Source organism: Clinocottus analis, unplaced genomic scaffold (assembly GCF_023055335.1).
Source record: "Clinocottus analis isolate CAN_PGR_092001 unplaced genomic scaffold, fCliAna1.0.p SCAF_20, whole genome shotgun sequence".
NCBI lineage: Eukaryota > Metazoa > Chordata > Actinopteri > Perciformes > Cottidae > Clinocottus > Clinocottus analis.
In genome coordinates this window covers 14207610-14230280 of record NW_027175932.1, presented here as the reverse complement: position 1 = coordinate 14230280, position 22671 = coordinate 14207610, and the positions used below count along the sequence as shown (strand labels likewise).

Sequence of the window (22671 nt, the reverse complement as noted above, 5' to 3'; positions counted from 1 at the left end):
TTGATTAGAGAGGAGATGAGTAGCGCGCGATAATAAAAGACGGGTTAAACGAAAGGTAGAGGGAGAGAAAGCCTTTTTTGTACCAACACTAGCCTCCATTAATTTCTTTTTAATACATTATTTCATGCAATTTCCCCAGAGATAGAAAGTAGCGGGTATGTTTAATCCAGGTGTTGAGGAAGCGCCTGCCAGTTAATTTCCTGTTGCACTTGTTCATATTGGACCAGCCTCTGTAGCTACAGTGTATCACACCAGAAACGGGGTGTTTCTTGTCTTTATTAATATTGTAAATTCAGCTTCAGGTGTCATCATAAAGTCTTTGATCTGTCTTGCTCAACCTGCAGATATCATATTATGTTATGCGTCTTCTGCAGTTCTCCACCAGACAGCACTCGGGTCTTTAATCTTCGCTTGTCATCTTCTCATATTTGTTTGTTTGTTTTGGGATAAGGTGTCTGCCTGTTTTGCATCCCACTTCCACCTAAAAGTCATTTGTTTTCTCCCCCCAAGCCTCCCTCTTTTTCGGTTCACGTTTCCTTTCATCATATTTTATCTGCGTTCGTTTTATCATGTCACAACCTGATAATGGAGCCGTTCAAATAAACAAACTGAAATCAAACCAAGAGGCGAGGTGGTGAGCGGGCAGACGGCGTTTTGCGTCGGCTCCCTCGGGGCCGAGCGACCCGGCTGAGAGGAGCACGGAACCCCCTGCAGCTCCCTGTCGCTGAAGCCCACAACCTCGTCATCCTCATTCTTCCTGTCAGACCCACTGACCTGAATAAACCCCCGAATCCTCCTTCACTCTACCTCTGCCCTCTCACCGCCCCCTTGCTGAGGCGCTAGAACCCCCCCCCCCTCCCCTTATTTTATATATATATATATATATATATATATATATATATATATATATATATATATATATATATATATATATATATATATATTGGCTACAAAACAGGTCCATCAAATGCCAAATTCCCGATGTTTTTGGCTCAGGTGTTTGTTATTAATGAAGTGTAGTCCTTGCAGACTAGGTGATGCATTCAAAACAAGACATACCCTTTTCCCCCCAAGACACTTTGACGCAGTAGGAAAAGCACAAATGTAAATAAAAATAACTTAGAAACTAAATGTAATGATAGCTGCGTTTCATTTGGCTGTTCCCGTCTCAGGGGCCTGGTATTGTTCATGCTGGCTGACGCTGTCATGTCTGACTGGGGCGGTTTAACGCAGCGGTCCCCAACCTTTTTTGTGCCACGGACCGGTTTCGTGTCGGTCAATATTTTCACGGACCGGCCATCACGGTTTGGGCAATAAATATGACGTAATAAAATGATACGACCGGCATAAAGCAATTATAAAGTGCATAAATATTATACAACTCACCTTAACGCTGAATTAGTGGGAGCCCTGCCGGTTTCTCTGCTACGAGCCGGGTCAAGGTGATGGGAGACACTCGACGGGTGGACTTTATGTCTGGTCTACTCCATAACTTCGACCTTTATGTCCAGTCTACTGCTTAACTTAAATCCCGCTTCACAAAGACAGGATGTTGAAATGGAGGCAGGTTTCAGAGCTTTTTTGGCGATCTCAGAATATTCTGCCTTGATTTTAGACCAGAATACCGGCAGAGTTGTAGCAGACTTAAGTTTTGTTTTTGGGGTAGCGTATGTCAAGAGGTTCAGACAGACAGTTGGATGTATCCGGTCCTTTTTCAAAATAAAACCTTTTTTTCTTCTTCCAAATAAAACTTTTTTTACATTTTTTTTTCTCACTTTTTAAAAAATTAATTAATTCTGTGCGGCCAAGCGACCCGGGGATAGGGGGGTTGTGGACCGCTGGTTTAACAGACACACACAATCCCCAGTATAGGGCTGCGGTAACTTTTCAGGCAGTGCTATGATTTTCACTGTTCACACATTCACACTACATTCGGGAGCATTTGTGTCTTTTCACACATGATACAATATATAATATAATATACACATGCTAAATAGAAATAGATGTTTACTCAATTAGCCATTTGACTAACACGCCACAATAACACCACACCAAATACCTTTTTCCATTTTGTCGCTTTTAAGTTTCTCTGTATCATATTTATCAGTAACGGCATTAATTAAATCCACTGTGTAGCACTTAGAGCTTCTTCTCTCGTTACTCCTTTTATTTCCTTCTTCCAAAACGGGGGTGAAGCACACCAAGAGCTAAAGCGAGGAGTTGAGTTTTTATTCAAACAAAACCATGAATTGTGTGTTCACTGCGTACCAAATGAATCTGTGTACACCAGGACAAACTGGCTCTTAAGTTACCACATGACCTGGTGCTAAAAACATATATTTCTAAATAGAGGCTGCTGCAGTGGTCACGCCACATTAAACACACCGGGGCTACATTACATCACTTCAGCTAAAAACTACAAAAACACTGAATCTGCGTGGTAATTGCCATCATTTTTGGCCGGTACAATTACAGATGAAAGAATAATGGCAACTGCTAAAAATGTATCATAAAGGGCTGCACAATATTGGCAACAAACTTACACACAACAAACTCTTTCTGTCCAAGAATCCTTAAAGTATTTCAATCCAAGAATCCTTATGATGAAGTCTATGATGGTGTAAATGATGTATGAAACTATATATTGTGTAGTCCCAGTATAAACATTTTAACATTGGTACCGACGGTATTCCTTGTGTCTGTAAGGAAAGGGAGAGCGTGAATGCTCATCGTGAAGTTGTGTCTGCTCACTTGGCCCCGTGGCACTGCTGGTAATGCTCCAGAAAGATGTCACCAGGCCGACAAAGAGACACAATAGATTGATTTAAGTCGACGTCACCCTGAGGTGGTGGCAGTGTCTGATTCAATATACTCGCACCACAATAACAAGTCTGTTTTTTGGGGCGGGGTGGGAGTGTGAGAAACACTTCCTGCTTCTCTTTCTCCTTGTGTTTATAGTACACAACCGCATCAGTGACTGAAAGCAGCCCTGTATTGAGGATCTGTTTCCTCGCTGCACTGCAAGCATTGAACGCTGCACTCCTTATGATTCTGAATATGTAGACGTCTCTCTTCCTTCCTCCAGGTTTTACAGACATAAAGGCTAAATAAGGGTTGTCTTCTTCTCTTCTGAGCTTAAATGACGCCCACCTTGTCAGCTACTTTGTTGCTGATATCTGTATGTATGTGAGCTCTCCGGCAGAGCTTAGTCACCAGACTGGGTACAAGGATGAAAGATGCAGGAAGTGTGTGTGTGACTTGCTGAAGGGAAGGTGTGATAGCTGCAGTATGTGAATGTAAAGTGGCCCTGTGTTTCGTTGGTACAGATGGTGTCCCACGTTCGCTTGACTGTTCATCTGCTCGACAAGGAACATGACTGTGATCCCTTTTCCTCTCTTGTAATGGGGCCCTTTCAGTACAGCACCAGCTCCCAAACGTCTTGTCTGTTTAAGTCAAATCAATCATTTTTAGAGGCCTGAGACAGTGCAAAGACAAGAGGAGTTGACTCTGAAAATATTATTTGGTGGAGCAGATTTTAACACTGTGCTATTTATCTTTCAAACTAGATTCATGGTTGTGTTCAGGAAATCCAGCCTCCACTAAGCCTGCCGCTGCTCCATCGAGCTTGTCGGTGATATCATGAAGCCCACACTGTCACTAACTGCACTCCTTGAAGAAATATGGATCATTTTTTGAAAAACTTAAAGGTTTCTAAGCGAGGCACACAAAAGGTTCTACAATATGCGTTGGAAGGATATATCCAAGTGAAACTCTAATACGAACCGAATTTCCAGAAAATCTGCAAAAAAAAAAATAAATGCCAACGACTGTTGTGTTTCTATCCACTAGTATTTTGTGAATATTACAAGTATATTTCAATGAACGGCACTCGGGTCACAGAATCTTATTCTATTGCTATTTTAGTGAAGCGCCAACTTTTACACCTCATCCAAACGGTTTTGCAAATACATATTTCCCCAGGGTTCCTACTCCGGATATAAAAACAAGTGGATCGGAACACACTGTTCACCTTGTGATAGCAGGATGTGTAACTATAACATTTCCTCGGGCTCAGTCTCTGTAAGTGTCCCAGTCACAACCGTGGAATAAGAAAACCTAAAAGGAATGCATTTGTTCTGAATGGTATTAGTGACACAAGTTTAACCATTCATTTGTTTTTGTTGTAATAAGCCTTCTGGCACAGTTGTTGGCTACTTTTTGTGTCATTCAGTTATTTGTGTTCGGGCAGCAGTGGTTCATGTAATTCCTGGGGACAAAAGGGATTCATGAGTGCGCAGCTCGAGCCCTGTCTGTCACGGATAGACCGCCACTGAAGACGACCCGGTGAAGGCCGATCTCTAGAAAAGGGAGGGAACGCTGGAAAGGCATTATTGTTGGTATCCGTTCTAACCCAATGAGTGACGCTACCATGTTTACTTGCCTTTACTTTACTCTGATCTCACCTGACTCTGAGTGCTCTCCTGTCCCTTCCAGGCATCGGGGGTAACCTGGTGGCTATTCAGGCCAGCAGGTTCTCCACTCACCTGCATTTCCACTGCGCTCCTGGGGAGGTTCCCGACGAGGCCAAGGGCTGCTACTACCCCTGCCGCACATTCTGGGGTAAAGGTGAGTACCGCGCAGGCAACACTGCGGACCACTTCATGAAGTCCCACGCTGGCTACGATGGCCCGGCATCGCCGACTCACTCTCTTAATAATATGTTTACAATCATACACATGAACGCTTAACATTGAACAGATTTCGCTTTTGAACCCCGGGTAATTTTCATAATTGGAGTCACCATAGCTATTAATAGAATTAGACACATTGTAATTGGCTGTCTCACAAGTACAAGTGTTTTAAGCCGGCTTTGATATGGCGGTCTATGGAAACGCTGTCAGCATTCTCATCAGGCTTTACGTTGTGCATGAGCGTCACCGTTTGAGACTGTGGGTTTTGTGCAGTGAGCCTCAGCGCTGCTGGGTCTCCGCCCCACCTCGCAGTGAACTACCCCATCTGTGAGGCGCGTGTCTGACGGATAATTCCCATCTTTACTATTTTACACTTTTAGTGAAGTGGACTCTGCATTGGCCGCTAATAAATCACACACATATCCAGCTGGAGATTTTTTTTTCACTTTCAAACTGCTACGGTTGGATATCCAATCAATGAATCAATGTAAACTGCTAGTCTTCTCCCACGGAGCAAACATGAACACAAGTTTTGGTTCAACGATTGATGATTTTTAGTTATTAAGCTACTCAAGTTTCTCCAGTATTCACCTTCACTTGTAACCTCCGTTTCGTATTTCCTCAGGAGCCAATCATCGCTCTGCTCAGGTGCTCCTCCTCTTGGTGATCCCCGGTCACCTGATCTTCCTCTACACCATCCACCTGATGAAGAGCGGACACACCACCCTGACCCCCATCTTCATGTCCGTCTACCTGGCTGCTGCCATGCTGCAGGTGAGCCCGTGTCCATGTGTGCTGGAGGCTTTTGCTCTACATACATCTGGCTTGTTATTCCACGCAAACGTCTTGAAGCTAAAAGGACAATTTTTCACAATCCAGAGTCTTAATATAACCGTTATTAATGCTGCTTTAAAGAGTTTTGTTTCCAAGATGACTTTCACTACAAAACAACAGCTCGGTCTCACGGGGATTAACCGCAACCCAAAGCCTTCTTTCAGGCTTCAAATATTATTTTGACATTACGCATATAAATGTGATGTTGATGGCCAATAAAAAAAACAGAATATCTCTGGCAGCGGCGATGCACTCAGCTGTGTGAATACTTACCGGTAAAGAGTAAGTAGTCAATGAGTGGCGTATCAATAGTCACTGACACCACGACGTTCCACAAGTTCTTTTCCTCTAATAAATAAACAAAATAAACCTGCAGAAGGTCAAGAAAGAACATATTCTACCACCTTTTTCAACCTTCTGAATTCAAGTCTTCTCTCTTTGAGAAAAGACTTGAATTTAAAGTACAACCCACTGAAACAGTCTTGCTCCAAATACACCCTGTGTTCATCGTGTTAGATGTGGAAATTTAAATTTAGAGTGAAGGAATCTCACTAGTTAAGATACTTATGAAGGAATGACATGTTGGTTATGAATCATTTGTCCTAAGGTGTGGAATTGTGAGAACTTAGCTGCTGTGTTTTTGTGAATGCATCGGATGCGTGCGTTGCTGGAAAGACTGTGCAAGGCTCCCTTAATAAACCTTGAATGCCTTGAACCTTGAAGACGTTGAACATTAAGATGTAATCCTGGCCCCGCTGGCCCTGGAAACTTTCCAAATCAATTAATCTCGGCGCATGAAGAGCTGCTTTTAAGGGGGCCTCAGTCCCAGATGGATTATCAAATGGCAGAGACAGGCCCATGGAGTTCTTTCACATTTTTATGTTTACAACCACTAAAGAGAGCATACCGTATTGATTGGATTTAAGAACCTTAAACACCACTTTGCTTTTTGTTTTTTTTCAATGTCCGGCGTGGTTTACAAGCTGGGTCGCTGGGAACTTCTTTCTGGTCTCTGTTGACCTGCGTCTGAAGTGCCCGAGTTCGGCTGTGAACGAGGGTTTCTGGGTGTCACAGCAGCAAGGTGACTGCGGGAAGGATTATTTATTGAAGCATGCCGCAGGAATTACTCATGGAGTTGTATCTGCTTTGTCATTAGTGCTTTGAAACCAACTCAGCCGAATTATTAACTTCCTCTATTCTAAGTGCTGCACAAAATATGGAAGTGTATTTAGTCTCTAACTGTAGGTTTTCACGGAGACATAGTCGTTGTGACGACACCTATTGGTTTGAAGCCTTGAGTTTGGCATTTTGATTTTGGTCGTCGTCACATGTTTTTTTGCAGAAGTGACCATATATGAACGTGGATAAGTGGCCATATACGGCTCTGATCTGACCTGTCAGTCACTTAGCGACCCCACCCTAAAGCATCGCCTGCTTTGTGGTCTGTTTGACTCTAAATGGATCAAATTTGACTAAATGAGCATTATGCTGTATTGAAGAAGACTTGAAACTAGAGATTGAGACATAAACTCATGTTTACAATGTTTACTGAGGGAATACATCAAGAGAGTAATTTTCTTCTATAAAACAGAAGTCGCCACCTGCTGGTCAGTAGAGCGACGGCAGCTTTAAGACACTGATGGTGCATTTACACCAAATGCGTCAAAAATGTTCTCAATGCACGTCGAGAAAAAGAGGGGGCGTGGCTTATCTCAGCCGCTTCTTTCCGGGAAAAGAGCGATCTTTTTCGTTATAGACTGTTTCATATTTGTTGTGGAAGTCACGAAAACGTTGGAACATCAAACTCCATGGTGTTCATAATAGTATCCGTAGTCCCACAACAGCGTCTGAATGAAGCCGCTATCAACTCATTCTGGAGGACCAGCAGCAGTTTGATTCAGCACCGGCAGGACGGCGGTGACGAGCGGGACATCTCAACGCTGATTGGCTGAATATGACTCACGCGTTTTTGCTGCCAGAGTTGGGAAAATTCAACTCAAGTTTGCCCCGCGGCCAACTCGCTAACACGCTGCGCGCTGGAAAATACGCACCTACGCAGCTTCTACGCAGCTTCTACGCAGCTTCTACGCAGCTTCTACACAGCTGTGCATTGACTTTGTATTGACTTTACATTGACTTTGCATGTTGTCTTGACGCGCGTCGAAATCTTGACATGTTCGGTGAGAACACACCATAAGTCTGCAGCCCATTTTTATACTGCAATACCTAAGAAAAACCTTAAAATATTTTTTTCTTCAGATGAAAATCCTTGGAATAAATGATTAAGACTCGAGAACGAAAGCAATATCTCAGGGACACCTTGAAGGAAATATTATCAAATTTGGCATAAACGTCCACCTGGAACTCAAGGTTGAACTGTTTCGATTTTGGAGGTCGAAGCTCAATGGCACTGTGACTTCACAAAAAACCTTTTTTAGTCAGAACCTAAGAATGTTAAATGAGACAATTTTTCTCAAATATCTAATAAGATAAAGGTGATGATATTTTGGGCAGACATGGATAATATAGATTAGTTTTTCATGGCCAATACAGAAACCTCTTTATGGCAGAGAAGAGAGTCTGGAGCAGTAATCCTGCAAAGGTATTGGCGGGTTGAGAGGCTGCAACTGAGACGAGGAGTAGACTCGTACATGTGAAGGTGGAAATGTCAGGAGTCTCGATCGATATTAATTTGAAACCATGGAAACAAACACAAGTAAAACAATAGACATACACTCCTTCATTACAGTTTCCATGTCACTGGTTTTTGAAGTCAAACACTTTCACTTTGAAAACACCTTCCACCAAAAACTACATTTTACAAGGTTACATTTGAAGACCTCACCAGCTGTTACTCTACCACATATCAATTTCTGCACTGCCCAAGTGTATTCCAAACACTGTGATATCGGAAAATAAAAAATGGGACAAAACCAAAAATTGCTTCCATCTCAGGTGTCAAACATGAGCCAGCGGAGCTGACACGCAGGTACCTGCACTAGTCTGGCATTGTACTTGGATCTGTGGTTGAGTTTAAACTGACGATATGGAGCGCTAAAGATCGTGACATCTGAAGACGAGATGGCTGACGATGATTCTGAGGTGAGCCATCCAGTCATCATCAGGAAGGAGACTGCAGAGGAGCGTTGCTCTCTGTCCTGAAGGAGCGGGCCTGCAGTCTTTATCTTTCTCAAAAGAAACATGTGGCTGTTTGAGGATTATGAGCAGCGTGTGCTTGCACAGCGGCTGAGCTTCTCCACCTATACTCCGACCCGGTCACTAATGACGGTAATAAACATTCTGCCACTCTCATCAAATCGCCCGACAGTAAACTCAAATGAGCTCCACGGTAATTTATGTGCCCCGACCTGCACGGGCAACATTCATTTGAATGATTTCCACGTTTGGAATTAGATTGTTTGGAAAGTGGGCGAGAGAGAAATTTAAACAGGCCCCAGTCTGGACACTTGAATGAGGCGGACAGCAGCATTAGTTGTGTCTCTCAGTAGTCCCAGCCAGTGTGGCGTATTACAGCGTATCTGCAAAGTGAAATCACCGTCCCCATGCCGATGTATTTCATCCAATGTCCTGCCTAGCAATGAAATAAATGTTTTAATTCACACATGACCTGCATTTCAAATATCCAATTGCCTAAAACGCTCATCCATTTGAGACTGAATATATGCAGACCTTGCAGTGCAGTTTCAGATGTTCCTCTCTGCCCTACATGGGGGGTCAGACACACTTTGGCGAAGATGTCTGTAGCAGCAGCGGAATTCAATAATGTCGCAGAAAGTACTGTAACCGTCTGTTTCTTTAATAGCAGGCGATAAGCGCAAATTGCACACGCTGCGGTCTGATAATGCTCCATTTAAAGAGAAAGCGGCAGAAAATTAGGGGAGAAATTGAAACATTTCTGCAGCTCGAGTGGTCGAGATATCTGTGCGAGCCTCACAGCCGGCTCCCCGGGTGGGGAGAGGACAAACGCCCTAGAATTGACTCCAGTTGTGCATATTTTGGCATGCAGTGCCTGAGTGTTTTGCACAAATCAAGAGTGACTAAAGAAAACACAGAAGACTTACCAAATAAGAGTAGAACACGAAGCTTAAACAATACACAAGACAGCATGGTTTAACAGTGCTGTATGAGCCCACAGCATATGTAGACAAATAATAGAAGATGCTAAATAAACTGAGGCAACTTCGTGCAAGAAGCCTCACAGAAAACTAGTTCCACAGATTAGATGTCAAGAAACTCTGAAAGGGTTTCGTAAAGTTTCCCTCTGATAAATATGCATCGTTGTGGTCATGTCACATTCTTGGGGACATTTAATAATACTGAAGTCAGAGGTCATAAGGTCACGTTAAGATGCAAACCAGCTGTGACTTTGTTAAAGGGACTTCAGCAATAGGTGACCATCTCTTGCCCTGAAGCCCAAACCTCATTACTTGGGTATCAGCGTCATCTCCCCCGCTCAAGAAGCCTGCACGTCTAATCTGTCGCTTGATCTCTCGACTGTCAGCTAAGCTTTTTGGTCCTCCATACCGCTCGGTCAGGCACATTAAAAACACAACATGATCCATTCTAACGGTATGGATGTACTACTTGGCAGAACCCTCTCTTTCTCCACCGTGCTATGCTGGACCTCTATCAGCTGCAGAATCTACATTTTCAGTGGATGTGTTTCTCTCCACCTGCACTCTTGGGCTTCTCTGCCGAGTTTAATTAAAAGGTTAAACCCTTAAGCATAAACAAAGTCTTCCAGAGCTGTTAAAAATCACAAATCAAAAACGGGCAGGACTTGTGGCCCCGCAGCTCATTTGTTTAATTATTCAGTCCATGAATTCAAAGACTTGTGACATATTCACACTGACTTTTAAACAATGGTTTCCAGGCTGGCACACTTTGGCTTTCAGTGGCCAGAAACTGAAAAACATTTTTGCTCACTTTGTCTACGCAGTTATTTGATAATGAAAATGTGACATGAAAGAAGAAAACTGCTATATTACATTAACAGAACAAAAAGAAAGAAGTTAATGTGCTTCACACTTGTCTGTGAAACGGTTGCACGTGCAGCTGCGTCGGGTTCTGACTAACAGCAGGATTCAAATTTCTACTACTGGTCCAGCTTTTGGCATGAGAAGACACACAGCAGGTTGCTTCACTTTGTTTAGAGCCGTGTGGACTGGATTCACACGCAGCAGAATATACTGAATAATTGATTGATTATCCCTTTTTTTTCTAAAATGTATCATCCTCTGAAAAAAAAGTGTGACATTACCAAATTATATTCCATCGAGACAAATGTTTAGATTTCGGTGATCCAGGAGAGACAGCAGATGGTGCGGGGGAGGGAATACTTGTAAACCTCAACAAGACGTAGATTGAGAGTTGGAGGTTCGCTGGAGTCGAGCAGCAGAAGAGAGCAGTGGACGACCAACGACAGGGCCAGAGCAAGAATTCTGAGTTTCATACCCGGATGTGAAAGGTTATATATTCAAGCTGTTCCTGAGCTTAGTTGTATTCAAGTCATGAACAAGAATACGTTTTTAAACAATATCAGATCAGAAATGTGAAATGGCTTGTAAAGTTCAAAGGGTTTTTAAAGAGAGCCGCGACGTCCACATGCGTTTGTCTGGACGATACCTGCACTGTCCTCCAGCAGCCAGTAGAGGGCCAGGTGCCTCTGAGCAGGGTTTAGGGTCATACTTACGCATACTGGAGTGATGCACCAAGGCAGCGGGGCTCAGAGAGGTCCGCCTGAGCAAACAAGAGGGGACTTTATGTCAGCCAGAGCAGCTTGAGAAGGAGCTTTATTCAAACCAATGCACACGTCATATATAAGATCACGGATAATTCCATACACACACGCTAAGGCCTCGCTAAAACTCTCACACAGACATTCTTGGTCGGTGCTTTTTATAGTCAACAGACTATCAATCATTGAGACAGTAATGAACGTGGTTGAGACGACTTCAAAGAGTTGCAAAATCTCATCTCCCCGTATTCTAAAGCTGTGTCTCTGTGTGCTAAGCCGTCAAACTCCTGGATGCATTGAAGCAGCCCTTCTGAATCTCATTTAATCATCTCACCACAACCTGAAGCAACACTGTGTGTGTGTGTGTGTGTGTGTGTGTGTCTGTGTGTGTGTCTGTGTGTGTGTGTGTGTGTGTGTGTTTGTGTTTTCAGTCTTAACTCGTGCTAATAAGCAACGTCCAATTATCGACAGGATTTTCAGGAACAGGTTGTTTGGTCCCAATGCTGACATCGAGTTTGATGCAGTAATATGTTTACCTCCAGGACACCGGTGCCATGCTCATGAAGGCACTGTAATTTAAATATGGTCATTAAAACCCTTTCAGTGCGGATGCAGGCGCCGGCGCCAGAAAGTGACATGCAAAACGGATATTACCGTAACTCCTCGAATATTTCAGCAATCGACGTAATTCTAACGTGCAGCTTTCCAATGCTATGCAGCACATTACGGTGATTGTAAATGAGGGAGGAGTGGAGCCAGCAGCAGCAGAACACGGCTGCAGAGCATCAGGGGAGGGACTTGACTGACATCTTACTGCCTTTTAGTGGCATTTACTTTGTAAATAATATGTTGGGCTTGTAAATAATAGTATTAATATACTTTCTGAGAGATCTGTCACTGGCAGCCACACCTAAAAACCCCACTCAAGGCTACTTTCCTGTCCCCACAAACACAAAGGACAGTGGGAAAAGAACAGAGGAGGAAACAGTGTTCTAGCTTCCTGTAAAAGCTGCCTGGATGTGTGAGTAGTGCAGTGATGGATTCGGTCTTCAGCTGGACAGGAACTGTTTCAGGGAGATAAATAAATCTCTAAAACGCCTGGACATGGACACATATGAAAGCCTATGACATGAACACTTACATATCACATGCATAGAGCATTCAAATAGGTTGAATGTCATTTATGTAATCTCAAGAGCTTTGCTCATGTTCAATTGTTTAGAAGAGAAATTTGATACATTCAAATGCGTTTCTTCACTTATAGTTTTTACACACTCTTCTAAGCCTTTATAACATCTAATAATAACAAATACTTGCCAGATGAAAGTTATATTTCTCCTGGAAAAAAGGAGCAAAATAATTTTGGCAAAAGGACATTTTTTGACATTTATTAATAAGTAAGACAAAAATAACCAGGTGGACTGTCATCATTATGGTACTATGAGGGTTAAGTGTGGGGTCAAAAAATGAACTTCTTCAATGATTGGGTGACTGTGGCTCAGTGGAGAGCAGGGTCATTCATCAGGGTGTGAATGATGACATGTTAACGCGCTTTGAGACGAGAACAGAAACAAGAACAGTTCATTTACCATTCACCATTGATTTTGTTCAAAGGGATGAATTCACTTGCGGCTGCTGATCCGCTCCCTTCTCCAAGTCATTTTCACACAGAAAGGAAGCTAAATAAACACAAGTTCTTTTCTTCCGATCGCCATCATCCATGTGGCAAAGTAGAAATGCACTTGAGGCCGACGTGTCGGTTGTGTGAGGGGCGACAGTCAGCTGAGTTCGCTTCATTGATTTAATCTCATATTTTTTCCCCTGGTATTTTCCAAAATGACATGGAGGGTGGCTTTATTCATTTAATTAATTAAGACGTCCCTTTTTCAATGTGATTCAATTATCACCAACTCGCTAAAGACGCTATCAGTGCTGATCTTTGCGAATGGGACTATTTGCAGAGAAAGGGGCTCATTTTGTTCTCAATGTCTGCAAATGGCCGCATTATAATACGTGCCAATAGGATTAGAGCTATTGAAGTGCTATTTGTTCAAAGGTACTGTGATGAAATGCTTGGACGGTAACATGGTTTCTTTTTGTCTTGTTTGTGCACGTTTAACATCCGCAAAATAACTCGTGGTCCATCGCACGTCCTATCATTTTTCAACTTAATTTCAATTCAATTCATTTAGCATAGGCCAAAATCACAAAGTTGCCTCAGAGGGCTTTACAATGTGTACACACACACACACACACACACACACACACACACACACACACACACACACACACACACACACACACACACACACACACACACACACACACACACACACACACACACACGTCTTCCTCTGTCCTGGGACATCACATCGGTTCAGGAAAAACTCCCCCAGAAAAAACCTTGCACACATTTGGACACAGTAAAAAAGCTCTCTGTGGAGAGCCTGGCAGGCGGTCATGAAGGAGAGCAGCTTTGCTCCACTGATTGGATAAATCTCACCAAACACTCTCCTTGAAATAAGCTTGGAACGTTCCTGATGATGATCTGGTCACAAATATTTAAGAACTAGTCAACTGTCCTTTTCCTGGGGGGCGAGTACAAGTCCCAAGTCTTTGCCACCACACTATGCAGTGTCAGTAGTCTCAAAGCGTCACCAATTGGAGTCTGAACCTGAGCCCATTCTCAGGGTTTCAGCTTCCAGATGTCTTGACCCAACATTCAGCCGCTCGGTAATATTTTTGGGAATGAAACTTGTCCACAAATACAATGGAACGAGTCCTATATCGCCATTTGAGAGCGTAAATTATACTCCTGATCAAATCTCTCAAACAAGAAGCTCTTATTAAGTTTACTTCATGAGTTGAAGGTTCACGACAAGTTTGTAAAGTAAAGAAGTTTGTGAATATGATTGCAGCACTCGCACGAGCAACTTTTGCGGCAAAAAGCCAGAGAGGTGTAGGAGAATGATTCAATTTGCCCAAAAGAAAGAACATTTCCAGAACGCTGCATGATTGCACACGTCAGAGACTTTGTCAGTACTGATTTGGGCCAGGCGTCCGTCCAACTCTGTTTGTTAGAGAGGATTCAACCCACTCTGCTCGCAGCATCCACACCGAGCTGAGCAGCCGTCTGCCTCTGAGTTCTGCCGCCCGCGTAAGTGGCTTGTAATTGGGAAATTGACACGGAGGCAGACGCAGGCGAGCGTGGCCATCTCAGGAGATCAAACCGCTCCGTCTTGCAGACACTCAGACCTGATTTAAGTCACTGAATACAGAGACGGACGACGAGGCCGCCTGATGGAATGCCGCTCTGTTGTATTTGTCTCGTTCATTTCCATTTGTTTTGCCAAAATGTGTAAATTAGATGCAGCTTAATCCTTGAAAGGCTGACCTGAAACTTCTCTCAAGTTTCTCTGTCTTTACCTCCCATTCGTTGTTTCTCTCAGGAAAAAGTAAACTACTGTTGTGAAGGGGAGACTGTATCAGTGCTCGTCCTTCAATCAGAGGATTGGCGTTTCATCTCCAGCTCTGCTAGACCGTGTCGCACTTTCAATGTGTTTCATGTTTTAAACATACATTTATGATATCAGAACTAATGTTATTGGTAAGATTTCATTCTTCCTGCGTTTTACATTGAATCAAAGTTTTTATTTTATTTTATTTTCATGTACTTTTGAAACCTGAAAATACTTTTAAAAAAAAACATGCCTAGGATGTCTTGAAAAATCTACACGTAAGTAAACATTTTGCAGCCAAACAAACAGTTTACAGGATAGTCAACCTTTTGTTTCTTTATGATGTTTGTCAGACTTGACTTGTTTCTTTACAGGGCTTTGTATACAAAGACAATAAAGTAGTCCATAAATATGAGTTCAGAGTACACTTCCTCCTCTGCATTGAGGAGGTTTATGGCGGTGTTACGGTTACACTCGTCTTCTTGCTTATTTACAGTAATAATGCAACATTTTTTATATTATTACATTGCGTATGACTGCCTCTCTGCAGGCTCGAAGTCGCCGAGCTTCAGCCTCCAGGGCCGAGCGGCTGTATTCGCAACTTCAGATGCAAGACTGGAGCTGAGCGACGACACATGCGACCGGATTGTTTCCCAAGTAGCCAATTTACAACCTCGTTTCAGGCCAATGATGAGATAAATCCTGTCAGACGGTAGCCGCTGGGCTCCCTGATTGTATTGTCATGTTTTTATTTAGCCATCAAACTCAATACAATACGTGTAGTCTGGATTTAATCTAGTTACAATGTGACTGCAAAGGCACCGTAAGAAGAACGATGGCCATCCTACATTCTTATTAGTTAAGATACCATATATATATATATATATATATATATATATATATATATATATATATATATATATATATATATATATATATATATATATATAGACACACAATTGTATTGCATTTTCTCCCTAAAGAACTGGAATGCCAGCTCAAGGGGTTGAAGCATGGACCCCAAATGGAAACCAGAACGCTCCCGGTTAGAAACGTGTCCTGTTGCTTCCTGATTCTGCCTCGCAACAGGATTTTCTTAGTGTATGGTTTATAGAGATTATGCTACACGAGGCTGTCGGCGCTGTGGGTTTAAAAGCTTATCGTACGCACGGATGGCGCTTCCATCGCGTCGGCCTGCACGTCGTCGGGCAGGAAAGCAGGCGGCCACGTTGATCAACAGGATTACACATTCCATCACAGAAACGCTCCCGCATCCAAAGACTAGTGGGGCTGTCAGCAGGTTATCAGAGCTCATGCATTAGTATGTTCCTCTAATGAAATGATATATTGTCATAATCAAGTATCCCCGCTCCCTCTTGATACCATCCCTGCTGCTCGTATTCCCCGGCATGTTAATATCTTCTGATGACTGCCATCTTTTTTTTGTTTTTAGAATGTTTGCACACAACTGTGGACAGCCCATTTCCCCTTAAATTATAGACCGGTCCTTATCTTTTAATGGACTTCTCTTTTACTCTCGGCACGGTTGCCTCCATGCGAGGAAACTTGAATTATGAATAACTCTCTTAACTTGTCTCTCGGTCTGCTGCTCTGTCCATTACTCCTTCTCCTCTCTGTCCTCGCGAGTTTAAGTGTTTATGCCGTTCTGCACAGCGTTCGGTAGCACTTGTTCCTCCCAGACTCGATAACACAAGCTTGTTCCTGTCTCCGTCTTGCTATTCTTTCTCCTCTTTGGTAAAGGAGTCACTCAGACCGCATCTCCTTATCCTCTTTTCATTTCTTTTTCATAATTCTTTGGGATTGCCATGAACCCCGTGCTTCACGAGTCAAAAGGAACAAGAATTAAACATAAATTATTCAGGGCTTTCCAGATTCAGGCCCACTTCTACAACATATAAGTGACAACAACAATAAACATTCCTTTTTTATTTGTATCTGCATCATCGTCATTAAGAAGAGTTTCTAGCCAACTAGCGCCTCTGTAAGGCTCATGGTGCTTTGAGCTAAATGCTAACGACGGGTACAATGTTAGCATCCGGATGTTTAGCAGGTGGAACGTTCACCATGTTCGCCCTCAGCGTTCAGCCCGTGGACGACAAGGCCGGGACAAAAAGAAGTGGAGGAAACCACCTTGACCCCATTGGTCGCCATCTTGTCTTTTTGGAGCCAGACGTGAGAGCGTGACTCCAGGGAGCGATGCACATTGCTGGGCCTCTATCGTAACAGACAGGTCACTGTGCAAGCAACCTGTCAATCACCTTGTAGCCCCGCCCTACAGCATCCCCTGCTTTAGGGTCTGTTTGACTCGAGATTGAGATCATAAACTCATGTTTACTGAGAGAAGCAGAGTCATTTTGAAGAAGTCAGAAGTAAAGATGGAAACTCAACCCAGAAAGAGCAGCCGGTCCAAAACTCATCAGTGAGCGATCAACATCTTTTAAGGAAACCAAACGGAAACATGACTACACACACACACACACACACACACACACACACACACACACACACACACACACACACACACACACACACACACACACACACACACACTGAATTTCCTCATTAATTTTAGATTTTCTTCTTGTACCACAGAGAAATTAATATTTTCCTAAAATTTGTATTTCTTATTTATACTGTAGTATTATTTTTGGAAGATATACTTTAGGAACCTTGTTATGACATTTTGGGAAATCTGATTATTTTTTTAGCTAGTAACTCTGAAGCTCACTAAGGAAATGATTAAATATCCGTTGAACGTTATTTGTAAAAATGTCCCAGACTGTTTCTTGGCTGAGACCGTTTGCCAGACAACTCGTGGAAACACCAGGATGTTCTGGTTTCCATTCTTAGCTAAACTAAGCTAGTGGCTCCAGCTACATACGTATCATTCAGACATTAGAGTGGTATCAACAAACTCATCAAACTCTCAGCAAGAAAACAAAGTGTTTCCAAAACTGCCGAATCATTCATTTGAACTGATTCATTCTGACCTCAATAATCGATGGTTTTCAATGGATGGATGATGTCTTTTCTGCCTGAAGTGATGGCGTGGGCCTCAATATCCTCACAATCCTCCTGTCTTTCTCTTCCAGGTGTTGCTGCTGCTGTGCATAGCAGACTGGATGGTGCATTCTATGTGGCGGAGCGGCAAGGACCCCGACAGTTTCTCCATCCCTTACCTGACGGCTCTGGGCGACCTGTTGGGCACCGCCCTGCTGGCGCTCAGCTTCCACTTCCTGTGGGTCATAGGAGACCAGGACAGCGATGTGGGCGACTGAGGCGGCCCTCTGACAACAAGGCATCGGCGCTTTGCCTTTGCCACCCGACTTGTCACTCCCTTGAGCCTCGTGGGAGCGTGGGTGCCCTCTGTTGCTGGCCAGCACATTCCTCTGCTTCACTTCACTGAGACCACGTGAGAGTTTTGGGAGCTATTTTCTACTCTTGACTTTTTTTTTTTATAACACACAAAATACATTATTTTCCATAAAATTAGACTGTTCTCAGCACAGATTTTGATCTGCATAGTTTGCAGAGAAGCACTTGCATATTTTATTGCTGGTCTTGCTTCGAGGAACAGGGAACCTCGCTGCTGCTGGCGAGGTGGTTTACTCTGCCAGCCAGGCATCAGTCGGAGGTCTGCTACTTAAAAATATCTCTTTTGTTGGTGTATATTTTGGGGTTTACCACCCACCGTGTCACAAACTTCATTACCTGCCTTTTGTGTTGCGGCTTTGCAACATCAAGTTAGTGGAGGGACACAGAGACGACGCGGTGGAGGTTCATCCCGGATCAACTGAACAACCGCTTTGAACTGCCATGTCAGCAGGTCGACCAGCAGTGGATCTGTATTGGTGGGCGGAGAAGTTCACGTTTCTTCCCCTTTTTATGTCTGTTTTTTTTTTTCTTCCGGTATCCAAATGTGCTCTTTCCATACAGAACAGTTCGGATTTCCCCCCTTTTTTGTGTGTTTTAGTTCTCCCTCCCTGTTCTCTGCAGGCTGAGGCTGGAACGTCGCTCTATGCACGGGCGCATTTCTGCAGCTGCTTTTTTAAATTATATATAGTTGTGTTTTCAAAACTGCCTCCTGACTGGACGTTGGATCAGGGGTTCACAACCCTTTTGGGAGACCAGCAAGTAAATGAATGCCAGTCTAATTCTATAGCTCTCTGTTCTGAATTTACATGATTTCTTCTGCAGTGAATGATGCAAACATAGGAACATTGACACGATTACAAAAAGGTTCAATTAATAGATAATGTTCAAGGTCCTTTATTTCAACACTACCTGGTACCCAGCTGATTAGAATTGACCCTTCACTAAACCCCGTGTCCAATGAACTGGGCGTGTCAGGTCTGTACAGCCAGCTCTGTCATGTGACCACAGCATCAGCCTCAGTGTTCCAGCATGGTATTGAGTACTGTAGCCATCATTTCATCGTTGAACTAAGCCCAACTCATTTAATGTCGACAGCAAAATCAGCAACAGGATGTAAGAGGAGGCGGGGTTAATGAATGGTCAATTATTGGTTTAGGCCAATCAATGCACAGATGAACTCACTTTGTATCTTTGCATCTTCTCATCCTCCTGATGGTGTGTCAATGTCAACAGCATTTCTCTGAATCTCGTGCAAAACAAACCATGAAATCTTCTGGGTTACGTTCTCGGCGGCGGCTCCTGTGTTTCCCATCGTTCAAGTCCTTCTTTTGTCTGTTTGCCAGCGTTGTGCACATCGAGCGGTACAGCAGGAACTCCCCCTGCAACATTCTGCGGTGGATGTTCATCATGCGCCGCTTACATGCACGTACTCCACCAATCAGCTGTTTTTGCGTCAGCGTGGGCTGGTTTTCTTCTTACTTCAGACCGACATGATCGGTGTGAACACGACCTGATAAAACTCCAGATTTCAGTCACTTTTTCAGATTTGTTTGTTACAATCGTAAGGTCCAGATGAAGCCACCCGACTATCCAACGTGTCTCTAACTCCTGGAGAAATGACATCCGTCGTACTTAAAAATGACCTCCCTACAGCCAACCTCCTCCTTAATCTCAGCAGCATATTGTGTGCACGTGAACGTTCGCTCTGATCAACTCCAAAGTGTGCCTCTTGAGATTCACTGGTTAACAAGGTATTTCTCTCCGTCACGCCATTAATGCAATTTTCTTTCTACAGCATTGTAATACTGCGCAATTCCTTTTGTACTCACTTTTAGTTGTACGACGACGACTATTGTGTTACTGAGGAGTTTCATCCCAAAGTGATATCATTTTAATTGCTGGCATGAAACTTCTTGGAGAGATGAAAGTTGTCAGATTCCAGAGGGCGACGTACATCTGCTACGAAACCCTTTATTTGTGTTTGTGGCTCATGTGGGCCAAAAGTGTCTCAATAAATGTCCTTCTAATTAAAAGCGTCTCACTTGTGGTTCTTTTCGTGGGAGGGTGTCGCGGTCGAGAGGCCGACTTCTCATCCTCTCATCCTCTCATCAATGCGATAGTGACCACCGCACTGCAGGGAGGACTCGCATTTGAGCAGAAGTTCGGGTGCCAATGAACGGTAAAGACGAGCCTGAAGTAATCCCTAGAGAGTACCAGCGTGCTCCAGCAGTCTCCATGACAACACGACCAGGCAGCGCGCAGGCCTCTTCTCTTGGCCTCAATGTTTGGGGACAACATGCGTTTCTGCTCCGATGTCACACCAACGCCCACCTCCAACACATCAAGATCTCCCTTGAGAAGAACAGAACGTTTCTCTTTCACAAAATAATTTACATTGTTTGGCAAAAGCTCTTTCAAGAGACTATTTTTAATAAATAATATTTACTTATAAGTAAACGATGTCTTGTGCTTTCTAACTGTAATAAAATGCGGCTAGAAAATGTTCCTGGTTTTAATAAGGAGGTATATTCACATGATGCTAGGTGGGATTTTACAACAAGTCATCACAGCGACTTTCAGTTTACATTCTGTCATGACTTGAGGTAAAAAGAAATTGGGAGGAAATTTGACACAAAATAATCTACCGGGAATCTGCACTTGTGATGCAAGATGATGTCGCTGTGTTGAGGCCAAAGTTTACATCTGTGTTTTGTTGCAGCAGGGAGAATCACAAGTTCAAAAACCTGTCAAATGCACAGGACACACTATATTTTGTCATAAATAATAATAATAGCTAATAGCTGCCGGACCTCCGTGAGCTGATGAGCAACTGATAAAAGCACTGACGTCTGCAAGTCTGGCTTCTCACGGAAACAGCCACGCTCGCAAGTCAGCGTGCAAATAAGAAACTTCAAAGTTGTGTGTCACAAGGTGTGTCCTCCTGGAAGCGGTGAGAGGATCAAAAGGGAAAGGGCGGACTTGATGCTGAGTACGTACTCTCAAAAGTCCTGGGCTGTATAACTAATGGATTTCCCATATCTTCTGAAACACGGTGAGAAGCATTCCAACATCACAACTTACCTCTCATGTGATCAAAGTCAAAGGAGTACGTGTATCGCTTATTCATGCTTATGGATTGTCTGGCTGGGAGTTCTTCAGATGAAGGACTTTCTGTTCTCGGGGTTTGTATCGACTAATAATAGCAGGACGTCTAAAAATACCTGATTATCAGAGCACTGAACAACCCATTGCAGGCAAGCATCGGGCTGTGCAGCTTCATTATCAAAGGGTGACGCTATAATTATTATATCTCAGTTGATGTATGAGTTTGTGTTGTTGATTTTAACAACGCACCTCTGTTGGTGTCCAGACGGCTCATTTTTAACAAGGTCGATGGGACGCGGCGCGAGCTTGATGAACCGGACTGTGAGGTTTTGGGGGTCTAGCAGAGGGGGGGGGGGGGGTTCTGCCAGCTCAGCAACAGTGATCCAGACACGACGAGAGGGCGTGTGAAACCTAACCCCCCCATCCAGCCACCCTTGGGGCTATTAGCAGTATGGTAACACGGAGCCTTGGAGACAGCCGTCAGGGCTCTGGCGGGAGCTCGCGGCCAGCTCCTGGATCCCCCGGCACCTCGCTGGGCGCTCAGGAGAACAATTGATGTCTTATGCACCACGTAATTGGAAACAGATTTCTCAAGGGGCCCGTGCGTTTTGCTAGTGTAGCCAAAGTGCACAGTGTGTCACAGTTACGAAACCCAGGGGCCTGAAAGTGCACCAGAAAGTAAAAGAGCCAAAGGTTTGTGAGGGGGAGAGCAGAACAATCTAACCTGATAAGGTCCTCACAGATTCATGGGGGATTCCACATGACGTAATCACCTGCTACCTCCATTTCTACACCTGCATAATACAATCAACACACAACAGGACACGCAGAAGGGTTGTTGGAGCCATGCGAGGAAGTCACGAGGGGGGAAATACATCCGCCTGTTCTCGTCGGCCAATCAGGGGCGAGGTAGCTGCTTTTAGAGGCGGCTGAGGCGAGGCAACAACACCCGGCTTTAAATACAGCCTCAAGCGCTGCTTCTGAAGCATTTCCATCCATCAATTTAAATATGAAGGAACAATTCTACCAATAAATCTAATATAATTGTGTTGTTTCTGCACCCACAAACAAGGTTGGAGGAAATTGCAACAAAATCAGTCAAGCTTCATGTTATTTCATCAAAGCTATCTATTATGAGAAACACCAATAGTATAATGGCTTGCTGTGTTGCATGAATAACTGTATATTAAAAATACTTTACCCGGATTGCCAAAGGCAGGAAAGGCAACAAGCTGTCAATCACCCAATAGCCCCACCCTCAAGCATAATCTGCTTTATGGTCAATTTGACTCTAAATGAACTATCATTTAGTAAATGAACATCCGCGTTGCTAACCTCACAGCATGCTACGATGTCAGTATGATGCTGTGTGATCTAGAGAGAGCAGCCTGTGTTCCCTCAGTTGTGTCAACTTGATGGACATTCACCT

At 43.6% G+C, this 22671-nt stretch overlaps 1 protein-coding gene across 1 annotated transcript in view; it reads left to right on the top strand.

Annotated features, from left to right (window-relative positions):
* slc41a2b (solute carrier family 41 member 2b) overlaps positions 1-20170 on the top strand; it is a 32307-nt gene extending 12137 nt beyond the window's left edge. Inside the window, exons 9-11 of the mRNA XM_068586837.1 lie at positions 4495-4626; positions 5317-5465; positions 17855-20170. Coding sequence (XP_068442938.1) covers positions 4495-4626; positions 5317-5465; positions 17855-18040 — 467 coding nt within the window. The 3' untranslated portion in view covers positions 18041-20170. The remainder of the gene's footprint in view (positions 1-4494; positions 4627-5316; positions 5466-17854) is intronic.
* Positions 20171-22671: the final 2501 nt, after the last annotated feature.